At 43.1% G+C, this 24,053-nt stretch overlaps 1 protein-coding gene across 2 annotated transcripts; it reads left to right on the top strand.

Annotated features, from left to right (window-relative positions):
• Positions 1-604: 604 nt before the first annotated feature.
• On the top strand, positions 605-23,691 carry LOC119436703 (poly(A) RNA polymerase, mitochondrial-like). Of its 2 annotated transcripts, none has more exons than XM_049659721.1 (8): positions 605-777; positions 1,038-1,216; positions 1,307-1,528; positions 3,279-3,494; positions 6,819-7,030; positions 9,116-9,327; positions 17,549-17,611; positions 23,129-23,691. In XM_049659721.1, exons 1-8 carry the CDS (start codon positions 615-617, stop codon positions 23,542-23,544), a joined length of 1,683 nt encoding a protein of 560 aa, XP_049515678.1. In that variant the 5' UTR covers positions 605-614; the 3' UTR covers positions 23,545-23,691. The 2 variants fall into 2 exon arrangements, with proteins under 2 accessions (XP_049515678.1, XP_037559597.2); XM_037703669.2 differs by having other exon boundaries at positions 606-777; positions 3,279-3,485.
• Positions 23,692-24,053: the final 362 nt, after the last annotated feature.

The following is a 24,053-nucleotide window of genomic DNA, read 5'->3' as shown; positions in this document are numbered from 1 at the left end:
CAAAAAAAAAGCTCTTTCATTATTTACAACATTAACGCATTATGGATGGAAACATCGCCTCTTTCAGCAGAGGCCATAAATACGGGCTGTTCATCAAACACTTTCAAAAATTTTTAGAGGTTGCCTGTGGCAGATAGCACAATTCTAGTTCATGAGCTGGGGCGGTATTCTGTAAGAGTCCACCTAGTGGACTGTCCATTTCGGCGATCGTTGATTCGCTGCTCCTTGACGTGCAGGAAGGTGCCAGCCAGTCTCCTTCCTGCAAGTCAAGCAGTAGCGAATCAACGGTCGCCGAAATGGACAGTCCACTAGATAGACTCTTACAGAATACCGCCCCTGGTCTACTCGAAGAGGCGGACATTACTTGCACAAAAAAATTGAAATGCATAATCGACTAATTAACAAAAATTCACCAATTAGGTTTTCAACATATTAACTTATGGCCCGTGATGCAATTTACAAATTCTAGCCGTTGAGTTCGCAAGGCGGATACACTAGGAACTAATTCTCAGGATGACACCAGTTTCGCGATATTAATTCCCGAACATTGCGGAGAAATGCATTTGACAAATTGGTCAAACGCAGCTGAGGCAAAGAATCAGTCGTTGGCCACTATGACACTAAAAAAATGGCTGCCTCCACGATGCGATAAAGTTCCCGGTGTGCTTGCGTTCAAAATGAGCTGTTTTCACTCTAAACAGCTAATCCTACCGTCCAGAGCAGCGTTACTTGGACGACGTATTCAACATGTAATAAGAAAACAGCTTCTTTGTTCTCGTAAGTTATTCCAAGTCCTCTAATCGCTCTAAATTTGTTATTGCTTATTTGTCGATCTCGCCGTGTCCTTAACGTAAGCACCGATCTTAGCCGCAGCCAAGATTGTTGTTTACGTTTAGTATGTATGGACATCGTTTTCCATTTACAACACTTTAAGATCCGAATAAGCCCTTCTTAGGCGCTTCCGTTATCTTGATCACTTGATCTAAGACCTTTCAGTACCATGCTCATCAGTGGAAATACTTGTTCGCCCGTTGCAGAAAACAAAGCAGAAACCCCGCTATCATTCGATGGAATCCTTTCGCAGAGGAGAAAGGAATCAGCTGCAAGCATTCTCGTAGAAGTTGAAAATCGACACAAAATCACGGAGCTTTGTCAGGAATGTTCACGGTACGGAAACATTCAGAAGGCATACTACTACGCAGATAACTCCCACAAAGTAAGACCTGACTTCGTCATCGGTTTTTCACGAAGAGCATTGCGCGGCGCCTCTATTTTGTGCATCTAACATGACGTTTCTTTCGTGCAGTGTCAAGTGCTTCTAGAATTCAGCAGCTCGGACGAGGCGCAAGAGCTCTTACAAAATTGTGGTCACCTGTCATCTGATGGCTTCCCTGTGCGGACAAGACTATTGAAATTTACGCAGAAGAAAGGAACGAGACCAATCAACAAATCTTTCTCTGTTACTATAGAAGCCGCTTCAAATGTTACGCCTCAGACTCAAGCACTCAAATTGATTCAAAGCAGTACGGTAAGGTCATTGTCAACTTATTCACTTTAAAAGCCATGTCAAGTGCTTGATTAAACTTACTTCAACTACTGCTTTCACACTAACATATCAAGTCAGTGCATGCTGCTGATGAACGTGCGCAAACTTTACCTTGGACATGTGTATGTGAAAGTGCCATAAATTGGAATTCATATGAGTTAAAAACGAAATAAGAGGCATGAGGCCAGTTATTGCTTACATCACATCAAAATCGTGGAGAATGGCCACTACAAAAAGTTTTCATATTTTGTGATTACATTACAAAGGTGCGACTAGGACCATACCAGTGTAACAAAGTATCTGGCCGCAGACTCTAAGCAGTATGGCACCATGGTATTAACCTTTGCAGGGCATTCCTGCTCATTCTGTCTGTGGGAAGTTGGGAGGCAATACCTCGTATCACTCATCAGAAGTACCTGCAAGTAAGCAAGTAATGTAGCTTTCATCAAAGGAAAGACAAGTCGTGAGGAGCTTCTTTGTTGTTGAGGAAAGGGCCAGTAGTGTGTGTCGCACCCCGTGGAAGATAAATTTTTAGTAGCAGTACACATCTCAAGTAGACACGCCATGGTGGCGTAGCAGCTATGGTGTTGCGCTGCTAAGTACAAGGTCGCAGGACCAAATCCTGGCCGCCACGGCCGCATTTCGATGGAGGCGATGTGCAAAAATGCCCGTGCCCTGGGGGCACGTTAAAGATCCCAGGTGGTCCAAATTTCCAGAGTCCCCCACTACGGCATGCCTCATAATCAGATCGTGGTTTTGGCATGTAAAAGCCAATAATTTAATTATTTTTTTAATTCAAACTTTATGGCTTCCCAAAGTGGAGCACAGTGGCCATAAATGCCCGACGACATTTATGAGGCATGTGTAGTCAAAATGTACCCATCATAAATATTTTCATATTCATGCTGTTGTGTACGTTGAGATGCACCACTACCAGAGGGCACCATGGGTGCAGCCGCATGTTTACAACTGTGATATCCTATATTTGCATTTGTGCAGCCTTTCTTTTTCTCGTCCCACCTCTTGCAAAGTATCCATTACATATGTGCCTGATTTCATTTAGGGTGGTGGAGGAAGCATAAATTTGTTCTGTGTATGAATGTGTTGATACAAGAGCTCATAACTGTTTTTAGGATATATTTGATTCAACTTCGAATAATTTGAATTAAACTCTGTGGTCCTGATAAGTGTGACTTATTGTTAATCGGCTGCAGTTTTCGCTGTCTGCAAAACAAGCTGCAAAACAAGCTAACTTGCTTAACAGGATCATAATGGGATTTAATTATTGGGGGGCACTATAATATTGATGTAGCAATGATTGGATGTTGCTGCCCACTGCACTACTACTACTTAGTTCTGCAAGCAAGTTCCAAACGTGAATCATATGACCCCCTTATTGAGCATAGTTGGCAGGTTACGTTTTCAGTGTATGTATTCCAACTTGTTTCAGAGACTTTTGTGACATTTGGAAACATTTATGGAGTGCAGAAGGAGTAATAAACGGATACTAGCATACTCATAGGCAGTGCATGAGCTTGTGCTCTACTCTTGAGCATAAGCTCATTGGTTTGAGTCCAGGGGCACATTGAAAATAACTGGTTTAGTATATAAGTTTTCATTGGCAGTGAATAAAAGCCAATTGTCTGTGTACGTACATCATGATGTGTATATGTATATATATATATATATATTTTTATTTGCTTTTACATTTATCCATGGGTTCATTTTGCAGATCACAGAGCAGATGGCGCACTTTTATGAGATGGAAAAGCTAAGTGACCTGGAGACACGGCTTGGCTTTGTAGTCTGCAGACAAGTTGAAGAGTTTATAAGTGGATTATATCCAAAAGGGCAGGTCTTGCCATTTGGCTCCCTTGTCAATGGTTTTGGGAGGCATAACTGTGACATTGATATGGTCTACTGTGTTCCAGAAGCTAGGGTGAGTAGGGTATGACATCATTCATTTTGTCTGACTCCTGAGTGTGAAAGAGTGGCAATGGTTTGTAACTTTATCTTTGGGGAGCTTAACTTTTTGTTTTTCACATAAGTTCAAGCCTTCATTTTATATTCTTAAACTTAGATGCTGTCTGGATCACTTGTTCTGCAGGAGGATTTTATGTATTCACATTATTTGAGCTATGGCAGTAAAAGAATAAGCTTTGCCTGTAGTTCTTGCAGGCACTGCAATGACTTCGCTAGCTTAGACCATATGCTCTGGCGTTGCCCCTCGTTACGAGGCACGGAACAAATAAATGAGGACAAGTGGCTCTCCGCTATCAAGAGCCCCGATGCCGGGGCGCAACTATGGGCTGTCCAGAGGGCCCATGATGCGGCGGTCGGGCATGGCCTGACTGTCCCAACGTGGGAGCGGCCCGCTGCGCGCTGAGTCGCGTACCTCAGGACGTTCATTAAAGTTTTCCATCCATCCATCCATTGCCTGTAAAAGTGTCAGAATTTATTTTACATGGTGCATTCTTTATGTTTCTCTAAAAGCTCTGCTTTTGTTCAAATACTTTAGTCTGTAGCTGCTTCATACAGTTTAGTGAAGTTTAGTTTAGTAGAGTTTAGTACAGTTTCTTGTTATGGGATTACATAAATGTATTTCGTAACAAAGCTCACACAAACATGTTTCAAGGAGCATATGGAAGCATTTACCAAACCAGGAAATTTAGTTTTTTTTTAACAACTTGCTGTTTACTCCTAGCTTGATTTGAAACAGATGAATTAAAATAAACTGGAACACACCATTTTATTTATAAGTTCTCTATTAACTGTAAAAATTGGCTTAATTTTTTTCCTGGGTGCAGAATTTTTCGGCCGCACCATTTTTGCCAGCTAGCTCTGTAGCAATGTCACATCATAATTTCAGTTAATCAGGCATTTAATAAATATTTCAATTCCTTTTTATTGTATTCAGTATATGCTGATGAGATATATAATTTTTGCAGTTGTGCTCGAGTAGTTTGGTTCTAAGAGGCAAGAGCCAATTTCTGGTGAGGGCCAGGATGCTGTTGGCTGCAATTAAACTAGTCTTGTGAAAATTGCAGGAAATTGCTTTGTCCCAGCGCTTCCTTTCAGCAGGGTATAAGAAACTTAAAATTTATAGGTATGTCTTACAGCACATCATATATCATTCATACAGTGCCTCATATATCATTCAAAGCACAGCGTAAGATGAGCAAACAAAATGATGTGCATCATTATCATGCTTTCTACTAAAATATAATTGTACTTTCGCTCGGTATTTCCTTTTTAAAAACTCTACAAAGTTATTATTCAGAAGTACAGATAGATGTGTTCTTTATGACCTGAAGCTTTTATGGTTAGGTTGTTTTTTGTTTTGTTTTTTCGGGAGAAAAAGTGTTTGTTGGTGTTCTGGGACATCCAAAAGTAGTTCCATTTGATTTGCTACCTCGGGAAGTAATTGTGTAACAATAATATTGCAAGGTAGCAGAAGCTTGCTTCATGTTGCAGTGGTCCACCATGCTTGGCACAGACTGTTGGAGGTTTAACTACAAGACATTGTTAGTAACTGTGGCAACATTCAGGCGCATATTATTGCACAGACACTTCAGCACTTGCATCTGAGTGTCATATACAGACTTTACCTGTAGTGGTTAGAGTTCAGAGTTTGAACAAAATGCTTGAACTGACAACCATAAATAATTGTGAATACAATATGAAAAAGATTAAATTCAAGCAAAATCATGCAGTTGAATGCAGTTCAGTGAGAAATTTACTAATAGAGAACAAGCTCGACAGCATCACTGTGTTGAAATTAATTTGGAAGAGTGGTTTTTAAGCTATTTGTTTTATTATTTATTTATTTCAAGCATACTGCCAGCCTCTGGTAAGAGGCCTTAGGCAGGACTGGTTACAAGACACCTACAGAAAATAGCATAATAGTGATACATAGAATACAAAGCGTGATGTTTGACATAAAAAAGCAATTGAACTAAGGAATAAAACAAGACGTAAAAGGCATGGCGTTTGCAAAGACAGCATTTAGAGCTATCAATAAACTGCTCATGGCACTCACTTTGCAAAAAATTAAGAAAAGCTGAAAACCAGAAGAAATATATGTATACGACTTGGTAGCAATAGGTATCATGCAATGTGATTTTATTAAATTCCCTCATTGAAATGTGTGTGTGTAAAATAATGAAACATTGGCAGAAGCATAAAAAAAATTGAAATGCTATTTGAATGTGTTACTATCTTAATTGGTAGTATGTACTGCACCTTTGTACACATGAATTGATAGATGTTCAGGGACTGTTTTAATGGAAGCAAGATGAGCGCTTTAAAGGGACTCTAAAAAGCAACACCGAATAGCTAAGACTGGCAACCTATACTCAGTTTTCGTTAATTTTGGGGGAAGATTTGATTATTACTGGAAGGTGAAACTTCTCCTTCTTGAATTTCGTGCCAGAACCTTGGCACTGGTTTGGTAGTGTTATGTCATGGATTTCAAAATGGTTTCTTGTATTTGGGCCTTTTTGATTCTGAAAAAATTCTTGAAAATTACCAGGCTGACTCTTTAGTGCCGTTGGTATGCAGTGTAGTTTTTCTTCACGAGTAACCAATTACCTAGACCGTAATGAAGTCTGTCAAAGTCTGTGACATCACAGCAAGCTAGAGTGGGAACTTCACGGTGGCTATGCCGCTTGTCCTTCAGTTTTTGTTTACCAAGTCTCCTTTTGTGGTAAAAGTGTCTGGTGTAATATTGCAGAAGCATAGCCTAATATTCTGCATTAGTGTGATTAAATTATCATACTATAGTATTATCAAATTATTAAATATCATGTAATTAAATTATCATACTTGTGTGTTGTGAATAGATAAGTACACATTCATATATTGCTGCAAGATGAAAGGCAGTATTTGTAGGTTTTAAGCAATGGTCCACTACATTCTTTGTAATTAGGCATACCACTCATTTCTGTCAACACCTAATAAGTACAAGATACACTGTATAACTTGTTCGTTATTTTCTATATGATATAAAGTTACACAGTGTGAAAGCCAAGTGCACCATACATTGTGAATGTAAGTGTGAAATGATTGTATGCTCAGAGCAATATGTAGCATCCATATGCTTTTTTGGGGCATGCATAGTCTGGCCATCTAAGATCTCGTAAAACATTAACCCCAAGGTAGACACCTGCACATAGCATGTTAAGCGACTACACTCACACAGACACCATTGATCATGGAGAGCCGAAGGGCCATATATACTGGTTGTTTACTAGTTTCCCCTTTCAATGTACAGGAACCGAGTGGGCAACTCTACTTCCAAGACAAGAACCAGGCGATCAGTGATCGCACATTGGTGCAGCGAATACTTGAAACGCTTGGAGACCTGCTCCATTATGTTGTGCCTGGTGTGTCTGAGGTGCAGCGCATCCTCAGGGCCCGTGTACCTATCGTCAAGTTCCAGCACAATGTTGTGGGCAGAGAGTGCGACCTCACTCTGAACAATATGTTAGTTTTTTATAACATATTTCAATCCTATCTTTGAAATGGGCGTAGTGCATTGCAGTGTTATTAAAGAAGCCCTGAAACACTTTTCTAACTAATCATAGAATGCATCACTATTAAAGTACATCGTCCCAAAAGTCTCAAGCAGGAAACATTTTTAAAATCCTTTAACTATCAGTGGAGTTATCGCACCAGTACCCAGCTTTCTCAGTCTTTTTTTCTCCGCTAGCAGGCTGGAAGCTAGACAGTGGAGAAGCCAAGAGGGCAAAGCCCCGGCCAAAAGTTGAGTGTCGCGGCGGCGAAAGGGCTTATCACGACACCTCGTGGCGGCCATGGCAGACTATGCTATGCAGCATGCCAATGCCATCTTGGAGGCCATGTGCAGTAGACATATTTTTATCCTATTTAGCTCAAAATTAGTAATTCTGTATTACTGAAAAAATAAGCCAATAACGTTGCTCGGCCGACTGCTTTCGATCAGCTTTCGATGACTGCATTGCGGATGCGAGATTGTTCACTGTTTTTGACACGAGATTGTAAATTCCCTGCTGCATGCAGTGCAATAATATTTGGCTCACATGTTCACAGCAGCCTCGTTAACATATCGGCAACATTATTTTACTATGTTCAAAAAGTGTTTCAGGGCCCCTTTAAATGCTCTGAGGTTTAATGAATTTCTGTGCCATGGATCATTATGTCATGATAGCCAGCTGTAGAGAAGTATAGTTTAAAATGGATTTTTTGTCTCTAGTGTACAAACCACTAGTGTTGCCAGCATTCATTACTACTTTACTGCATAAAGGAAAGGACGATGACACCTTTAGCTGAAATCAAAATTGTACTGTCCAGTCTTGTATTCAAAGAAGCACATACCTAGCATGTAAGTGTTGGCAAGTGAAGTGCCCTCCCGTAAAACAGCAGCACATGCCAGATGTATAGTAAATAACCACTAGCTGTCGTCTTTTTAAGTAATGCCTGCTTTACGTGTGCACTCTGTGGTCAGTGTGGCCTGAAGTCGGATATGGTTTGATTTATGCTTCCTGCCGTCAAGCTAATGTCTGCCTAACATTTCACCGGTTTTTCTTTGCCCCATTGGCGACACTTGTTCACCAGTATGCTTGTGGTACTATGTGACAACCATAAAGTGCTTATCAGGAGGTTACACGAAATTTGCTGTTGAAAAGCCGGGCCAACAGTGGTTTCATATGAGCTAGTTGGTTCAGGATTACTGTAGCACACAGCTTAAATCTACATTTAGGACATGAAGGAGGCAACACAACACCCTTTTCATGTTGTATGTCATGTGTTGTGTTGCCTAGTTTATGTCCTGTCTGCAAATTTAGGCTGTACACTACAGTAATGATAGGCTGGGCATCCTGAAGTCATGACATACTATATTGTAACCTGTGTACAATTTTACTAATCACGGAGACATCCATTTATCCATGTTGCTGTTTTGGTCAAGCTTAGTCTTAGCAATCTCTAATGCAAACATAACACACTGCTCACACTATTAGTCACTTATAACTCTGGCAATTACTGATCCACATCCTATTTAGCCATGTATAACCAGTAAGGCCAACATTCTTTTGTATTGTGTCACAGAGATAGGCTAATTGTTGCTGCAATGGGGTGAGCTGGCACCTTTGTTTCACATTACATAAACAGCAAGCCATGAAAACAAGGACAAGAAACTAACCAGGATGGGCCAACTAGCCCATCATTACCAACTAGCCCAGCTATCGGTTTTTATACCTTTATTTTGCATCAACTACATAGCAGGTCAGATAAGTGTGCCAGCAAGCACATGCCTACAAATAACAGATGCTGCAAATTAACAGCTTCTTAAAAACCTATGCATGCAGTCCAAAACTGTACAGTGCAGCCTGAACTTGGTTCTGTGAGTACTTTGGTGCACCTGTCTATCTCAGGCTGCATCCCTAGGCTGCAATAAAATTTGTTGTCTTTTTTTTTTTTCAGCAGCACTTATCTTCTATTTATGCGTGTGCCACTTCAAAAAAGTTTCTTCATGCTTTGCCTGTTCTTATGATTGCCAGTGTTCGTGACCACAGAACATGTTCCACACAGGTCTGGAGTGCACATGTCCCGGCTACTGCACTCGTGCACCCAGCTGGCCCCTGCCCTCTGCCCACTGCTGTTCACAGTTCGGAGCTGGGCAACAGCCCAGGGTGTCACCACCAAAGTGCCTGGCACGTGGATCACAAACTTTCAGCTGACACTGTTGGCCATTTTCCATCTGCAGCAGTGTGGCCTCTTACCATCACTTAGAGACCTTGAAGGTTGGTCCAATTTTCTGATTGCATTGAAAGTGCCATGCTGGCAGAAATTTATCAGCAGATCACACTTTTCAGAATGAAACAGTTGGGCAAGCCACACTCTTTATGTACCAAGACATCAGATACGGACAAAACTGAAAGCCACATGGAAAACATTTTGCTTACTGTATTTTTGTCCAACCAGCAGGGGTGGGACTCCTGCGCCAATTGCGCATTTTTGATACAGAAGCAAATTATTTCGCCAAACTGCGCCAAATAGAGAAAATTAACCGAAATTGCGCCTTGCTGCGCCAGAACGGCTTCGGCAGTGGCCGCGAACAGCGAGCGGAGTCGTTCTTCGAAAAAAAGTGCAGCCATTCACATTACGCACACCGCGTGATGGCACCTCCCGCAGAGTATCTCGTAATTTTCGCGCTTATAACACTGGACTTTTCAGCGCTTCCGGCAAGTGGCAGGCGCATGCGCGGCCACTGCCGGCTGTTGTCGCTGCTGTCAAAACAGCTAGGGTGGCTGTGTTTAGAGTGTACTAGAATAAGGTTTAGTAAGCCAAGCGGCGCAGCGCTCCCTATAGCTGAGGTGCAAAACAAAAAGTAGGCTGAGAGCGCTGCGAGCGAACTAGATACAGTCGCCGACCGATAATTCGGACTTCGCGGGGATCGCGAAACAGTCCGAACTATCGAATGTCCGAAAAAACGAATTCGGCAAGAAAACACTATTTATTTACTAGTTACAGCACCTGAGGCTGAAAAAACTGTTCAATGCTTTGTTGAACAGTATTCCGCTTGCGCAGAACCAAATCTGCTTGAATTTGGCCAAGCGTCACGTCCTCGCTGAAGCACGACGAAAGCACCGCGAGGGCTTGCGCAAGGTCTCCATTCGTTGGCCCCGCAGCACACGTTGCGTTTTCCTCAGAGTCGGAGTCTTCTTCCACGGGCGCGAGCACTTCATTAACGATTTCCTCGTCAGTGAGCTCGGCACAGGACACTGTGGCACTGTCTACATTAGCGAAGTTTCCGAAGTTCACTGTGGCCGGAATGGGCACGCCGCTGCTTCGCAGGTCTTCTATCAACTCGTCTCTGCTCACGTCCGGCACAGTAGCCGGCAGTTCAGGTGCAGGGTCCTGCGTTGCAGCGTCCGATTCAACGCCGGCAACAAATCCTGCGTGGCGGAAACAGCGGTGGATTGTGCCTGCTGTCAGTGCCTTCCAGGCATCGGCAACAATGTGAACAGCTGACAACAAATCCACGCTGTAACTTTTGCCACTGTCGATGCACAGCACCATGCGACGTAGCAGGCGTGACCGGTAAAACACCTTTAGGTTCTTGATGATGCCCTGATCCATGGGTTGGAGGACGCTCGTGGTATTTGGTGGCAAAAATTCGATTTGAATTGCCTTCAAATTATTGATCAGGCCATGGGCACCGCAGTTATCAACAAAAAGCAGCACGTTGCGCTTTTGTGCCTCAAATTTTCTATCGAGCCTGCGCACGTAGCCTTCAAATAACTGCTGCGTAATCCAGGCTTTCGTGTTGGCTTCATACAACACGGGCAAACTTCTAATGCCTTTAAAGCATCTCGGGTTTTTAGACTTTCCGATAACCAAAAGCGGTAGCTTTTCACTTCCGGACATGTTTGCGCCTAAAAGAACAGTAACCCGTTCCTTACTGTGCTTCCCACCATGGCAAGGATCTCCGGAAACAGCAAGCGTCTTCTCTGGCAGAAGCTTATAAAATAGTCCGGTCTCGTCACAGTTAAAGACATCGTCCGGCGAGTATCGGCTGAGCAAGGTCTGCAGCTTGTCAGTGCGGTAATTCGCGACCAACGTGTTGTCCACAGCACCACTTTCGCCGCACATTTTCTTAAAGACGAGGTCGTATCGCTTCTTGAAGTTGCGGAGCCAGCCGTCGCTGAACTTGCAGCCTACGATTCCCATCCGTAGCGCGAGGGTGTCGGCCTTTTGTTTCAGTAGGTCACCAGATATGGGAATGCGCTGCGCAACCATGGTGCCTAACCAGATATTTAGAGCCTCTTCAAGTTTGGGGTATGTGCCTTGACGGAGGTTTTTCTTCTCAGCCGTAGCACATTTCTCGGTCGCTCCAAGAATCTTGGCTTTATTCTTGACGTAGCCCGAGATAGTTTGCTTCGAAATGCCGAATTCCCGGGCTACCTCAACCTGTGACCGGCCGTTCTGTATGAGCTGTACGACAGCAGCTTTCTGCGCCATTGTCATTGTCTTGTACTTGCAGCGCTTCGTCACCGGCACTAGCTGCGAAGGTGGAGTTGGCGCCATGCTCCGCTTCTTGTAGATGAACGATACTACCTACTGTTGAAGTACTGCAGGGACAACCTCGTGGTCAAAACGTAGTTATCACGGGCGTTACTACGCAGCACGCTCAACGAACACGGAATGGCGACTGAGGCAACGTTCAACACAACAAAGCACAAAAAAAAAAAAAAAAAAACAGCAACGGAACCGGAAAACGATGGTGATGGCGATGCGAATGACCTACTAGCCTCAGATAATTTTGGGCCTGTATGAGAATCTCTGAGGTTCTACTTCACTTCACAGTTTGGTGGCAGTGCTGGCGTCAGTTGGCAACAGCGACAATAACAAAAAGTTTTTCGCGGACCGCACGGACGGAGTCCTAAATATCGAATGGAGAGCCCTAGTTGGTCCGAAATTTCGGTCGTTGTTATGCATGGCGTCTATCGCGGGAACGGCGGTGCCGCAAAAAAGTACGAATTACCAAGCAGGTCCGAATTTTCGGTCGTTGACTGTATTTCGGAGGCACACGCTGCAGCGCGTGAAGCGGGCGGGCGTCTGTGTCCCCAAGGACGGTATAACATAAAGCTATTCCAATCTGTTTTTATGCCCATATGGGCGAGGCGTGGGCCATTTTGACCAATCACGAAGTGCTAAAGGCAGATTTGGAATGAAACATCGCAGTCTTGAAAGGCGAAGCATCGATTGCGATAGCAAATTAGTAGACATCTATAAGAAGCAAGGATAGTATTTTTATTGGCCGTATAAACTTGTAAACTTGTGTTCACTTACTAAGTTAACAAGCATAGCGTCACGTGCGCACAAGCCAACATGAACACATCTCTATCGATTACCGCAGAAACTCGCTGTGAAAACGCTGGAGTGAGCAAGCGTGGTACCAGCAGCGAGCGAATTCACCTTTGTGCTGCCTCGCTTCAACGCAAACTAAGCGGCGAAAAACAGCGCACACGAAGCTATCAGCACTCACACTTATGTCTCTATCACAGATCGCTTTCAAGATAGGGCCCGTGCGGCCGCGCCATTCGTAGCAGCCACCAGAATAGAAGCACCCCTCCCCCCGGTGCCTTGGGCGCGATGGAAGACGGCGTGCTTCGGCCCCGCTTTCCTCCTTCACGCGCGCAAGATTGAGCCGCCATCGTCGGCTCATCCTCACGCTTTCGCTCGCACATACAGTATACGGCGCGCGGTGATGATGTTATCGCCCCTGGACTTTGTTTGGAACATCACGACGACGCCAGAAATGCGCCTGGAGTGTCCATATAATTGCTATCGTAACAAAAACATATTGGAATAATTTTACATTATACCAGTCGAGGGTTGATTGCGGCTCTCCAGGTCTGCGGTGTCATATGGTGACACAGAAATTATGGTACAGCGTCGATTGGACCGTTTTCCGCTATCGTCATTAGCGTAGGCACAGAAATATATAGTTTGATTGTTGTGCAACTGACAAGAAAGCATGGGTCTAGCGGGCCGCTCGACCCACTCTTCCATATTATAGTACGCTATAGCTACAAGGTGCGCTTCTACTACGAGCTTCATAGTGGTTTATTTTGTGTTTCGTCGTGGTTTCCAAGTGCGCTGTCGTATTCTATTATTCCACCCAAAATCAGATTGGCCTGCTCCAAACTGCTTCAAATTGAAATTTTATCTGCTCCAAATTGCTCCAAAATTAAATTTAGTTTGCCCCAAGCTGCTCCAAAATGCTATTTTGTCTGCTCCAAACTGCTCCAAAACACATTTTGACCTGCTCCAGAAATTGTGCCAAAATGACTTTGGGCAGTCCCACCCCCTGAACCAGAATATATTCAAAGTTTAGCAGGCTTCACATTGGTCGATCTGTATTTGAAAACTAGAAACAACAACTTGGACAGGTCTGAGGTAGTGCAGCAGTGCGTAGTTGTCTATGTTTCCTTTCAGCGGTATCCCTTTTTTATAACTGTGAGGTTGAAGGAGCGCCACAAAGAAAAACTTTGCCTTCCAGTAAACTGAACTATAAAGGTAGTGAAAGAGGCGTTTGAGGTGTTTTGTGAGCAGAGTTCATATTTGGTGAAAGAAACATTATAGGTAAAGTATAGCTAATCGGGAGGTTAACACATGGCAGCACAGTTCGAAATTGTAAGTAATAACATAAAAGTACTTTCAGCTTGGTTTAATGTACAGTTGAATATCATACTTGTAACAAAGAACATTAAATCGAGGTTTTTATGTTTTAGAAATAAATGTAATATGCTCACATAACATTCCTGTTGGCTAGCATGCTGTGAATGAGCATCTTTAAAAGAAAGCTTTTAATCAACAAAACACGATTTAAAATGTTTAGTTTTGGCTTATACAGTAGAACCTCATTGATATGTTCCCGCTTAATACGATTTCCCGGCTCCTACGTTCTCAATCGCAAAAAATAAACATAACCCCATAGAAGAATGTGTTAATACATTCCAGCTAATACGTTCCCGGAAAATATGATTATTCAGCAGCAATGTTCAGCATTGCGGCATACTGCGGTCGTATGATACATTCTGCAGCGAAAAATTAGCATTCAGGTGTGCAAAAAGGCCGCTCTCATGTGCTCGTGAAGCGCAAAGTGGCAGACAGCCGCCACGCGGCTTCTCTGCAGTGCTCCCCCCCCCCCTCCACAACTTCTTCGCATTGCTCGTTCACCCGAAGTGACGAAGCGTGGCAGTAGCAGCGGGCGAATTGACCTTTGCGCTACCTCGCCCCTCGCTTCAACGCGAACTACTAAGCGGCAAAAACAGGCGGACTACGATTCGCCGAGATTGTAGCGGAGGTGGTGGCGGACAAAGCGCCTGAAGACGGCAGCGAGAACGAAGGCTTACACCCACCGGCTACCTTCGCCGAAGCCTTTGCTGGCCTGGAAGCCTTACAAAGCTTCTTTCACACGAAAGACAACGAAATTGCGGACAAGGGTCTGCAATGTGCGCAAAAGGAGTTGTTCCTGTCCAAGGGTGTGACGCACCAGCAGAAAATACAGTCGAATCTCGATAATTCGAACTCGAAGGGGCCCGAAAATTTGATCGAATTAAAATAAGGTCTTATTTTTGATGTATTTGTGCCCCATAGCGCTACGTACGAACGGTACGAGTCGTGAAATATCGCGGTGCGCAAGCACATAGCGAGCAAGGGCCACGGAACTGCCCACGCCAGCCAACGCTCGCATCCCGATAGCGCTTCTTCCTCTTCACAACCACAATCTCTCTCTCTCTCTCACATCCCGATAACGGCAGTAAACGAAACTTCAGGGAGCGGGCCGCGCCGGTATGGCGACGCGCGCGCGCGGAGACCGCGTCGAAGGTGAGGGAGGAGGGCGGCAGGGAAGCGCATTTGGACTCGGCAGCCCCGTCGCTTCGGTGGCTCCCCTCGCCCTCCCTCTCAACTCCCTCGTAGCTCCCTCACCTTCGACTCTCCGTGCGCGCCCGCCGGTCCGGCGCCAGCTTAACCCGCTCCCCTAAGTTTCATTTTCTGCCGTTGAAGCGAGCGTTGGCCGGCGTGAGCAGTTTCGTTGGCTGGACTGGCCCTCCACGTTGCTTCCCTCTGCGCCGCAGCCGCTGCGTTGGCTGAGACGTCGGCGCGTACACGCATGTTCCGGCGCGACGCTGAAACGGCAACTTTACCATTTGAGAGAGGAAATTTTCACCGGGGTATTTTTTTCTATTTCTCCGCGCGACGCTGAGGGGTCTCTCCTAAGCTTTTGCTTTATGGCGGTGTCGGAGCATTGCCAGTCGGAGGCGCCTCCACGTGATTTGGCGTGCTGCTGAGAGCATTGTCAGTGCGCGGTTATGTTCGAATTAACCGCCGCAAATGCTTTCGCGTTCGAATTACCGAGCGTTCTCGCCCATTGGAATACACATAAGTTTCACGGGACCACAGCGTCAGTTCGAATTAACGAGATTTGACTGTAACTATGTTTTGCAAGAAATAAATGTTTTCTGCCTTTGCACCTCAATATGGGCTTGTCAGCTTCAATTTTTACTTGATTCAGATCATACGTTTTCCCGGATCGTACGTTTATTTTTCGCGTATTTTTTTAAAACGTATGAACGAGGTTCTACTGTATAGGCACATGAGTCAGCGAAGCGTAACGAAAGCAGCAGTGCCATTACCGGGCATATCTGTTTAGTTTTTTAATTTTATTACGTTTTATTCATTCATTTTCATTGCTGTCGGCATGGCCCAACAGAAGTGTGGATCAAGTGGTGTATATATAAATTTAAAACGAAGTTGTATGTGACAGAACCACTGTATTAATGGAACATAGAGAAACAGTGTAACATGCATTTTAAGCTGTAGTTTGCTGTTTTGTGCTTATGTGGTGCCTGCTAGTAGTAGTAGGCAGATTATTTTACATAGAACCTCATGTGCAAATTATTTGTACGACTTTGATGCCAGCAAGTTCAGCTATTGTGCAAACTGTGGAGAAATGTTCTAGAACAAGTTGTCCATGTCGTTGCCTTACCTTAATAAGACCAATAACTTCACTATCCTTGACACTTTTGATTGGGTCAATATGTGTCACTTGAACTTAAGATCTCATCATGTTCCACAATTCCATCATCTATTGTGTTGTCATTTATGTGTCATTTATCACTCACCTAGTCTGGCGGCTCACCAGCTGAGCTAAAGCATTCCACATCAGAACATGAAATAACAGGTACGACACTTTGTTGCAACATGGAAACTTGCATTTCAAGATTTTGTTAAACAGTTCCAACTGCCTGAAATTAATCCAGAACCCTGTACTGGGGGGGGGGGCATTTCTTGTCATTTTTATGTAACCTTGGAATGTAAATACCTATACTCACAAGTAACTTGCAGCACTGCCAAAGATACGAGGTGTACGCTGGCAATATTGGTGCACAGCAGAATATAGTTCCGACATGACTTCATGATTATTGGTGGCATTAGAGAGTTTTAGCTTTGCTTGGTACCTGATATGTTGCAACAATATGCAACACATTACGCCCTCTGTGCATACACTTCGTATTCCGTGAATTATTGTGACAGCTACCGCAGGTAACCCTGATTACATAGCAACATGGCAGTGCCCATACACTCTAGACCACCCACTTTGATCCGAATTCACACTTGTTACTTGCTCTCCACCTTGACGGCAAGAAATAAATTGTAAAATCGGCTATCGCGTAGCCTCATCTCATGCTGAGAGGAAAGTGTTAGAAACATCTTGTCGTTATTATTGAGATCGGCAATTTGTTTTGACACTGCTGGACTTACAGAGGCGGCGCCAAGCCATAACAGTGGTTTGATTTCCATTTAGCAGATGGCGCCACAGCATTAGTACTGATGATGTGTTGACAATGCGGAATGCTATAAAAGCCCAATTGTTCACTGCATCATTAATTTAGTACTTCGCTCTAGTACAGTACCGTTGTGACCATGGCGAGCAAACACAAACTATATGCTGAGCATTCGATGCAGCACGGATGAACATATTCAGAGGGGCGTTTGCCCCTACTTCGGGCAAGGAGGCTGCAAGGAACTGCCGAGGAAGCGTATAGATAAAGCGAAACCCCACTTTCACATTCATGTAAACGGGGCTTATGGTTACAGTGCGAAAACATTTGTTGCATCAACGTACACACCGATTAAGGGACCATATATCGGCAGGACGTCGAGCAGATGTTGAACACACCACGCAGCATGGATAAACACATCATGAAGGGCTTTCACCCTTTATAATTGGCTAAGGAGTGCTGCAGCTTCCACAGTGCTGCAAGGAACTGCTGAAATAGAGTATATATTTATTTTGTTATTTGTTTTATATATTTATAATATATTTATTTTGTACACCGGTGCTCTGTCCTTTGTTTTCTGGCATTGTGCATTCATTAAAATGACACCACATTTGAAAGTGTTCAAGATGAAAGCATTTATGTGCATTCTTGGAACTTGCCACTTCAGACAAGAAGCGCCTCAAGACATGGCAAAAGTCAAGGCTATCAGACGAGAAAGGTGAAACATTCGGTGAGCTATAGCTTTATTTGTTCATCTTAACCATGATGGAAAGTTGAGAAAGTTGGTACATGTTCATGGTAAGGGTATAGCGCAAAAAAAAAAAAAAAAAAATTGTAAGGGTCATGGTAAGGGTACGTTTGTGGTGTCTGCTCTTATGTTGTCCATGTGTGTGTGTGTGTGTGTGTGTGTGTGTGTGTGTGTGTGTGTGTTTTGTTTTTTCTCTCGCTTACCCTAACCATGAACTTGTTCATCTTGTTGGTTGAGTTAGAGAGCACTTGGGTTTATTCTCTAGCGGTTCTTGTGTCCATAGTCAGCCTTCTTATGTGCCATGCATTAATGTGTTGATTACTTTTCTTCCTGTTGTAAAAACAACCAATTGTGTTGCTCTGAAATGCACAATGGGTAGACAAAGACAAATATTGATTCAGGCTATACTAGTAGATTGCTATCATGGAAATATTTCTGCATGTATTATGTGAAAACAACAAAAAAGACAGTGGGAAAAAAAATGAAAGCCAAGCCTTTTCTTTATTTCTAATTTTGCACCTTAGCCTCAGTGCCTCAATGCCTAAAGAAAAGTTCATTGCTTAAATTCATAACTTGACCTGTATATTCTAAGGAAATTAGAACATAGTATCACTGACCAGCTTTCATTCATGTATCATTTTTCGGCATACTAAGCCTTTGCCGTCGGCTAAGTCACCTATGTGCTGATACAAAATTGTAATCCGCCAGTCCAGTTTAACAAAATATATTATCCTTTGTTAATGATCCGTAACCTCTCTCCTTATTAGGCATAAGCTGAGCTTGTCCGCTCCATCTTGCATGCCTACCTACTACGAAAAGAGAGTGCACCCACGATTTCAGTCCGCGTCTTTACTAAGCACACACAAACACAGCATAGGTACTCGTTTTCTGTGCTAATTGTAGAGATAAATTGAGATTACTTAATAAAGAATTATGGTAAAGTCAGCTTCAGCATATGCAATAATTTTTGTCATTGTGACATAAAAATAAATCATTTTTCTGGCTCATTTTTTTAACCAATTTATTATACAGTTGAGTAGGCAGTATAATGTATTGCTATCATTGCATAGTTCCTTTTAAATGCTTTATTATGGAAAAACATCAACGCCCCGGTCAGATGCGGCACTTTCGATCGTGATTAAATTTCTCGGCCACAATTGGTTCCTTTCTGCAGCTTGCAGAAATGAGCCACGCGCCATCGAGAAATTCTATCGCGATTGGGCTTATCACGATTGAAAGCACCTATGTGACTGGGATATAATTAATCCATGCATAAACTATGACTTGGCACTGTTCTTGCCAGCACACTTCCCACTATAATAATGAGCTGGTATATCACATTCATTGCCTCTTTGTATAAGCTCTATTGCCAAGAAAAAGCAAGCTACACTTTGTTATCACCCATGCCTTGTAGACTTCTCAGTGTAGTGCGATTTTTTGATTCACCAATTTGTGATGCATACCTGTTGTTGTGCCTGTTAATGCTATACTAAGATCAACTGAAGGTAACCAATTTCAGTCCTGAAATTTCAGTTCTGTGCTCTCCTCGTAACTTTTGGTCATGTGCCCACCGAATAGTGGTACCAAGAGTTTCATAATTTCTCTGCAAGTTAAAATAAAAGATTGCTGTGTACACTCTTAACCTGTGGCCTCAAATTGATTATTTCTGCTGGCCACCCTGTGCTTGCCGATGTCGTCACCTGAACATGACGTCAGCACAGGAGCAGCAGCTCTAGCAGCGACACTTTGTGGTGGCATCTTTAACTAAAATGTGCAGAGCTCCTATTGCCATGAGGGACTGTGTTCAACTTATCTGCTAGCCTAAAGGTGTCAGCGGTAATGTAAACTTCATAAAGCAATAGCTTTGTTATATTTTATCTGCCAAGAAGGGTTGCAACACAACAATGTTTAGAATTCACTGTAATTTAAGAATTGGTCTCAAAATGTAGCCACTAGCAATGCTGTTCGTGGCGCATTTATGTTCTAATGTCATCACTGACATCACAAGAAGCAGCCCTCCAGTCTGTCACTTTTAATTTCGACTCTGTATTTTTTGCTTACATAAAATTATTTCTGCATTTTTGTACAAATCAAACTGTCTTATGTCTCACAAGGGATGCAGAGAAATAAAAAAAAATCCTGATTTGGTAAATAAATAGCCAGAGTTGCCTCTTAATTGAATATGTTAGCACCTGCTAACATAGAAAGGCAGTGGAGAATATTTCAGGACCGGTCTGATTAGATATTAAATACAGGAAACACAAGGCACTACTGAGACATTAGGTGCTTCCAATTATTATTTTTTTTTTTTTCAGATCTGAACACACTTGCTCTGGTTAGCAGAGCATGCCAATTAGATAACTGCTAAGCTCCATAAGAATCCGAATTAGCTTGCATGAATCTCATTCTTCATGCCATGGAATGCATTGAAGCTTTAAGGAGCAAGCAGCATGTGTCATGTGATCCGAGTGTCCAGCTATGGTCAGTGACACCACTAGTAACTGGGGCACCTTTGCTAATTTCCACTTTTTATGCATGTACTATAATTAACTCTAGGAAGTTTTTTACTTAAATAGATTTTTTTAAATACACATATTGTAATCTTCAAGAACAATGCTAGCCTCTCGATCATTATCAGCACCTGAAGCTTCTTATTGTAAACTGTCATGTGCTTATCTGTCTTCCACTTTTAACCAGGGCCTCTTTGTGAAGTGGGCTGTCTGAAATTATTTTCTGACAGCTTTGTTTGTCTTCTAGTTGAAAATGATACAGCGGTTGTCAGATGGAGCAGTGGCTCTTCTGCTTATGCTTGTATGTTTAAATCTGCTATATGTGGATGCTGAGCTCATAACACTCACATTACTCTAACCCCAATGCTTTTTTTTTTTTTTGCAATTTTCACCAATATTATGGCAAGGAGTAATGCTTCCTGACCATGAACTCTGTGATTTCTCTCTACTTAAAGGAGTGGTTGAGTGTCCAGTTTGTGCTGGGTTTTGCATTCTGTTATTTTTAATGCAATTCTTATGCTGCTCAAGAACTCATGGACATTAAGGTCACCCCAGGGCCACAGTTTGGGTGGGCTTTTATTCCATGATGTTTTGTTCACACTAGTATAACTGAAAATCATTGAAGGAGGGGGAAAAAAGAAAGGAAAAAATAGTATCAAGATACTAAAGTGGGCTAGGTGGTTACAAGAATATTATGGAACATGCTTTTACAGCGCAAATTTAGATGGGACACAGTGAGATCTTTAGAAGCGCCTAGCCTTTAGGAGCTTTGGTGCGTGCTGGCGATATCAGCCATGGTCAAAAAAGGGCATGTTGAATTACAATTCGGCCCACTCAAAACTGGTAAAGATAGTCATTGCTATGAACTCTGCCAGAACAGCCCGAAATGGCTGTGAGTGTGACTGAGCGAATCCAGAGGCTCAAGCAGGCAGGTTTCCCCAAGGAAACCATTGCTTCTGTGTTGGAAAGCGTCATTAGTGAAGCAAAATCTAGTATGCAGAGCAGGGGAGCCAACAAAAAAGCCCACAGAAGCCTGTAGCTCTGCCTTAGTGCACAACCTGTCCCACCGCTTAAAAAAATTGGCTGGGAAATGCGGTGTTCTCGTAGTTTTTTCTGCCCTGGAGAAGTTCGCATGAATGTGCTGAGCTGTGAATTGTGCACGTATTTTACGAAGGTGCAAAAGAAAGCACACCACGCACTTCGTACATTTCCAGACAAGAGTGGTGTACCGCATTCCGCTTTCCTGTTGCAAGTGCTACATTGGCCAAACCGGCAGGTGCATCAACAAACGTTTGAGGGAGCATCGTGCATCGGTTCAGGCTTTTGTATCTAGGGGGCACCTGGGTGACCACTGTAATAGGTGTCTGTGTAGTCCAGTGCTCACTGAAATACATATTCTTGGCACCTTTAAGACAAAGAATCAAAGGGAATTGTATGAGGCTTATTCTATAAAACAATAAGGTGATTTTTGCGTCGTGTCTCTTACCCTATAAAAAAAAAAAAGCTTTATCTGTACAAAATGATGCCTAGTTTTGTGTGTGAATGTGCTAGATAATGTGCGCAGTGGCAATGTTTTTCTGTCACCCCCTGGACATCAACTGCTGCTTCTCTATTGTGCAGTAAAGATCATTGGGCGTTGTTTTTTGAGCATCTCACTGTGTCCCACCTAAATTTGCACTGTTAAACCATGTTCCAAAAAAACACAGGCCTTCTGTTTCTTCGTGGATTTTTATTTTTGGGACTCATTCTGAGTTGCACTAATGTCAACAAAACGTCACCAAAGGCTTCTCATGTTGCTGCAAGTTTCGTGGTGGCCTTTCTTTATTTGGAGACATGTTAGTAGCTGATCTTTATGCTCAGAGGACTATGTTACATACCACCGACATGGGTTGGCATGGCAGATTGTAATACTAATATACATTTGATGGAGGAGGCAGGAATAAAAGCAATAAACCACTTGACAAGGTTCACACCCCCTGTATAGTTGGCAGGTACAGAGAGTTACAGTGGACAAGCACAGAACTACAAAATAACTATGAGATATGCATCCTAATGCATAATTATTGCCTTGTGCAGACACCACAAATAATGAAAGAAGAGTGGTTGTCATAGAACATAACCAAGACATAATAGAGAGTGCGATCTAGAACATGAAATAAAATCACATTAGACTACCTTATGTTACCAACGCTCGCACCACAAAAATATTTCTTGTACGTTGTCGTGCCAGTTCAGGAATTGGTCAGGGATTGGGGTATCTTTAACACACCTCAATAATTAACAATGCACAGTTTAACTGCTGCATAAAAGCATGTTAAAAAACTATGCGCCATATTTTATTTATTTAATTGACAGTAAGGAGACACCTCTTCTCTGCGCACAGAAACACTGCACATATGGAATCTGGTTTCAAGCTGTGTGTACGCATTAGATGGGTTTTGAAGCAGATGAATTCTGCTGTGTTGAGAAAGCAACAAGTGGGCACTGTGAAATTTATATGTAATTTCATAGTATACCAGGCCTTGCCACATCTTGTGAAGGGCTCATAACAAAATGAATGTGGTGCTTAGCATAAAGGTGATTTTAAGAGCAGTGCTGGCCATAGAAGAATGACAGGCACTCCTGATAACTATATACTAGGCTGTGAAAATGTAAGAGTGTGTTATGTCAGTTACTGCAGGCTGCCATACTGCTAGCATGTCTTTAAAGATAGATTCACACACATACCAAATTCCCCAATCCAGTCGCCAGACCGGCCAGGCATCTTATGACTTAGCAACACCTCATTGGACTGCACATAAGAGCGCAGGGACTAGCTGTTTGCAGTACAATTTCTTAACTTTTGTGAACATAATGCCCACTCTGCAGACTGAATCGGCAGTTCAGTTGTGTGACAGCAACTAGACCAACAAGTTCTTCTGCAGTTTGCCTCATCCCATTCACTGTTCATGTTTCACTGCGACTACATCACTTGCATTTTTTCTTGCAGAAGACATCTTGAGGAGCTTCTTTGAGTACTACGCATCGTTCAACTTTAAGAGCAAAGGCATTGCACCATTCTCGGGACAGACCTTGGAGAAGCCCGAGTATACTGCCATGTTTGTGCAAAATCCACTTGACCGGCAGCTGAACGCCAGTCGCAACGTCGGTTTGAGTGACCTGAAAAAGCTGCAAGGCCGCATGGCTGAAGCCCTCTCTCTCATAGACAATGCACCTCGCAAAATCACAGTGGAAAAGCCATGGGGCATCATGGCATTGTTCACGGCCCAGACGGCTGCTGCCAGGAAGCAGCAAGAGGCATTGCACAGACGTTTTCAAGTGCATGAACTCTTCCAGGAGAACAAGGAAGCTGGAGAAAATTACGTGATAGAAGCCACTGTGGCAGGCGTTAAGACTGCAAGCTAATGCCTTGTGAAGGGGTGGAAGCTTTTGATGCAGTTTCTATTTGTGGAAACGAACCAGCTGCCGCTGTAGAAAAAAAAATTCTGTGCAGTAAAAAACCTATGTAAGAAGTCTAAGTACAATAATATATGTATGCATGTGAGGCACTAATTTACATCACATTTGACGTGTGTGCTTTTCAAAGGCCATGTCTGATAACTGGCCAAGCTACACTTGCCTACTTTTTCCAGAGAACCCTTGAAGGCAGTTTCTCATGCGTCACTTTTGGCACTCAAGTGGTGAACAGTGGTAGAACAAGAAATGACGCTGGAGCCAACTTTTTGACAAGGGTCTTGTCGAAATGTTGGCTTCAGTGACATTCCTTTTTCTTACCACTGTTCATCACTTCAAGCCTCCATCTTTACGCAAACATCACTCTTATTTGGATTTGGGCACTTGAGCAATACAAGCTCTACAGAAATTTGGCTTTATGGTGCTGAAGAGGAACGGGCCTGTTATTCATATCAACAGGC

This window comes from Dermacentor silvarum, chromosome 1 (assembly GCF_013339745.2).
Source record: "Dermacentor silvarum isolate Dsil-2018 chromosome 1, BIME_Dsil_1.4, whole genome shotgun sequence".
NCBI lineage: Eukaryota > Metazoa > Arthropoda > Arachnida > Ixodida > Ixodidae > Dermacentor > Dermacentor silvarum.
The sequence above is the reverse complement of the archived record's forward strand: the minus strand, read 5'-3'. Positions and strand labels throughout refer to the sequence as shown.

Bases quoted from the DNA above. Each gene is read 5' to 3' on its own strand.
- LOC119436703 (XM_049659721.1), top strand. From the start codon at position 615: ATGACACTAAAAAAATGGCTGCCTCCACGATGCGATAAAGTTCCCGGT. The intron at 778-1,037 runs GTAAGTTATTCC...CGCCCGTTGCAG, and splicing joins AAAACAGCTTCTTTGTTCTC to AAAACAAAGCAGAAACCCCG. The intron at 9,328-17,548 runs GTTGGTCCAATT...TTGCCACTTCAG, and splicing joins ATCACTTAGAGACCTTGAAG to ACAAGAAGCGCCTCAAGACA.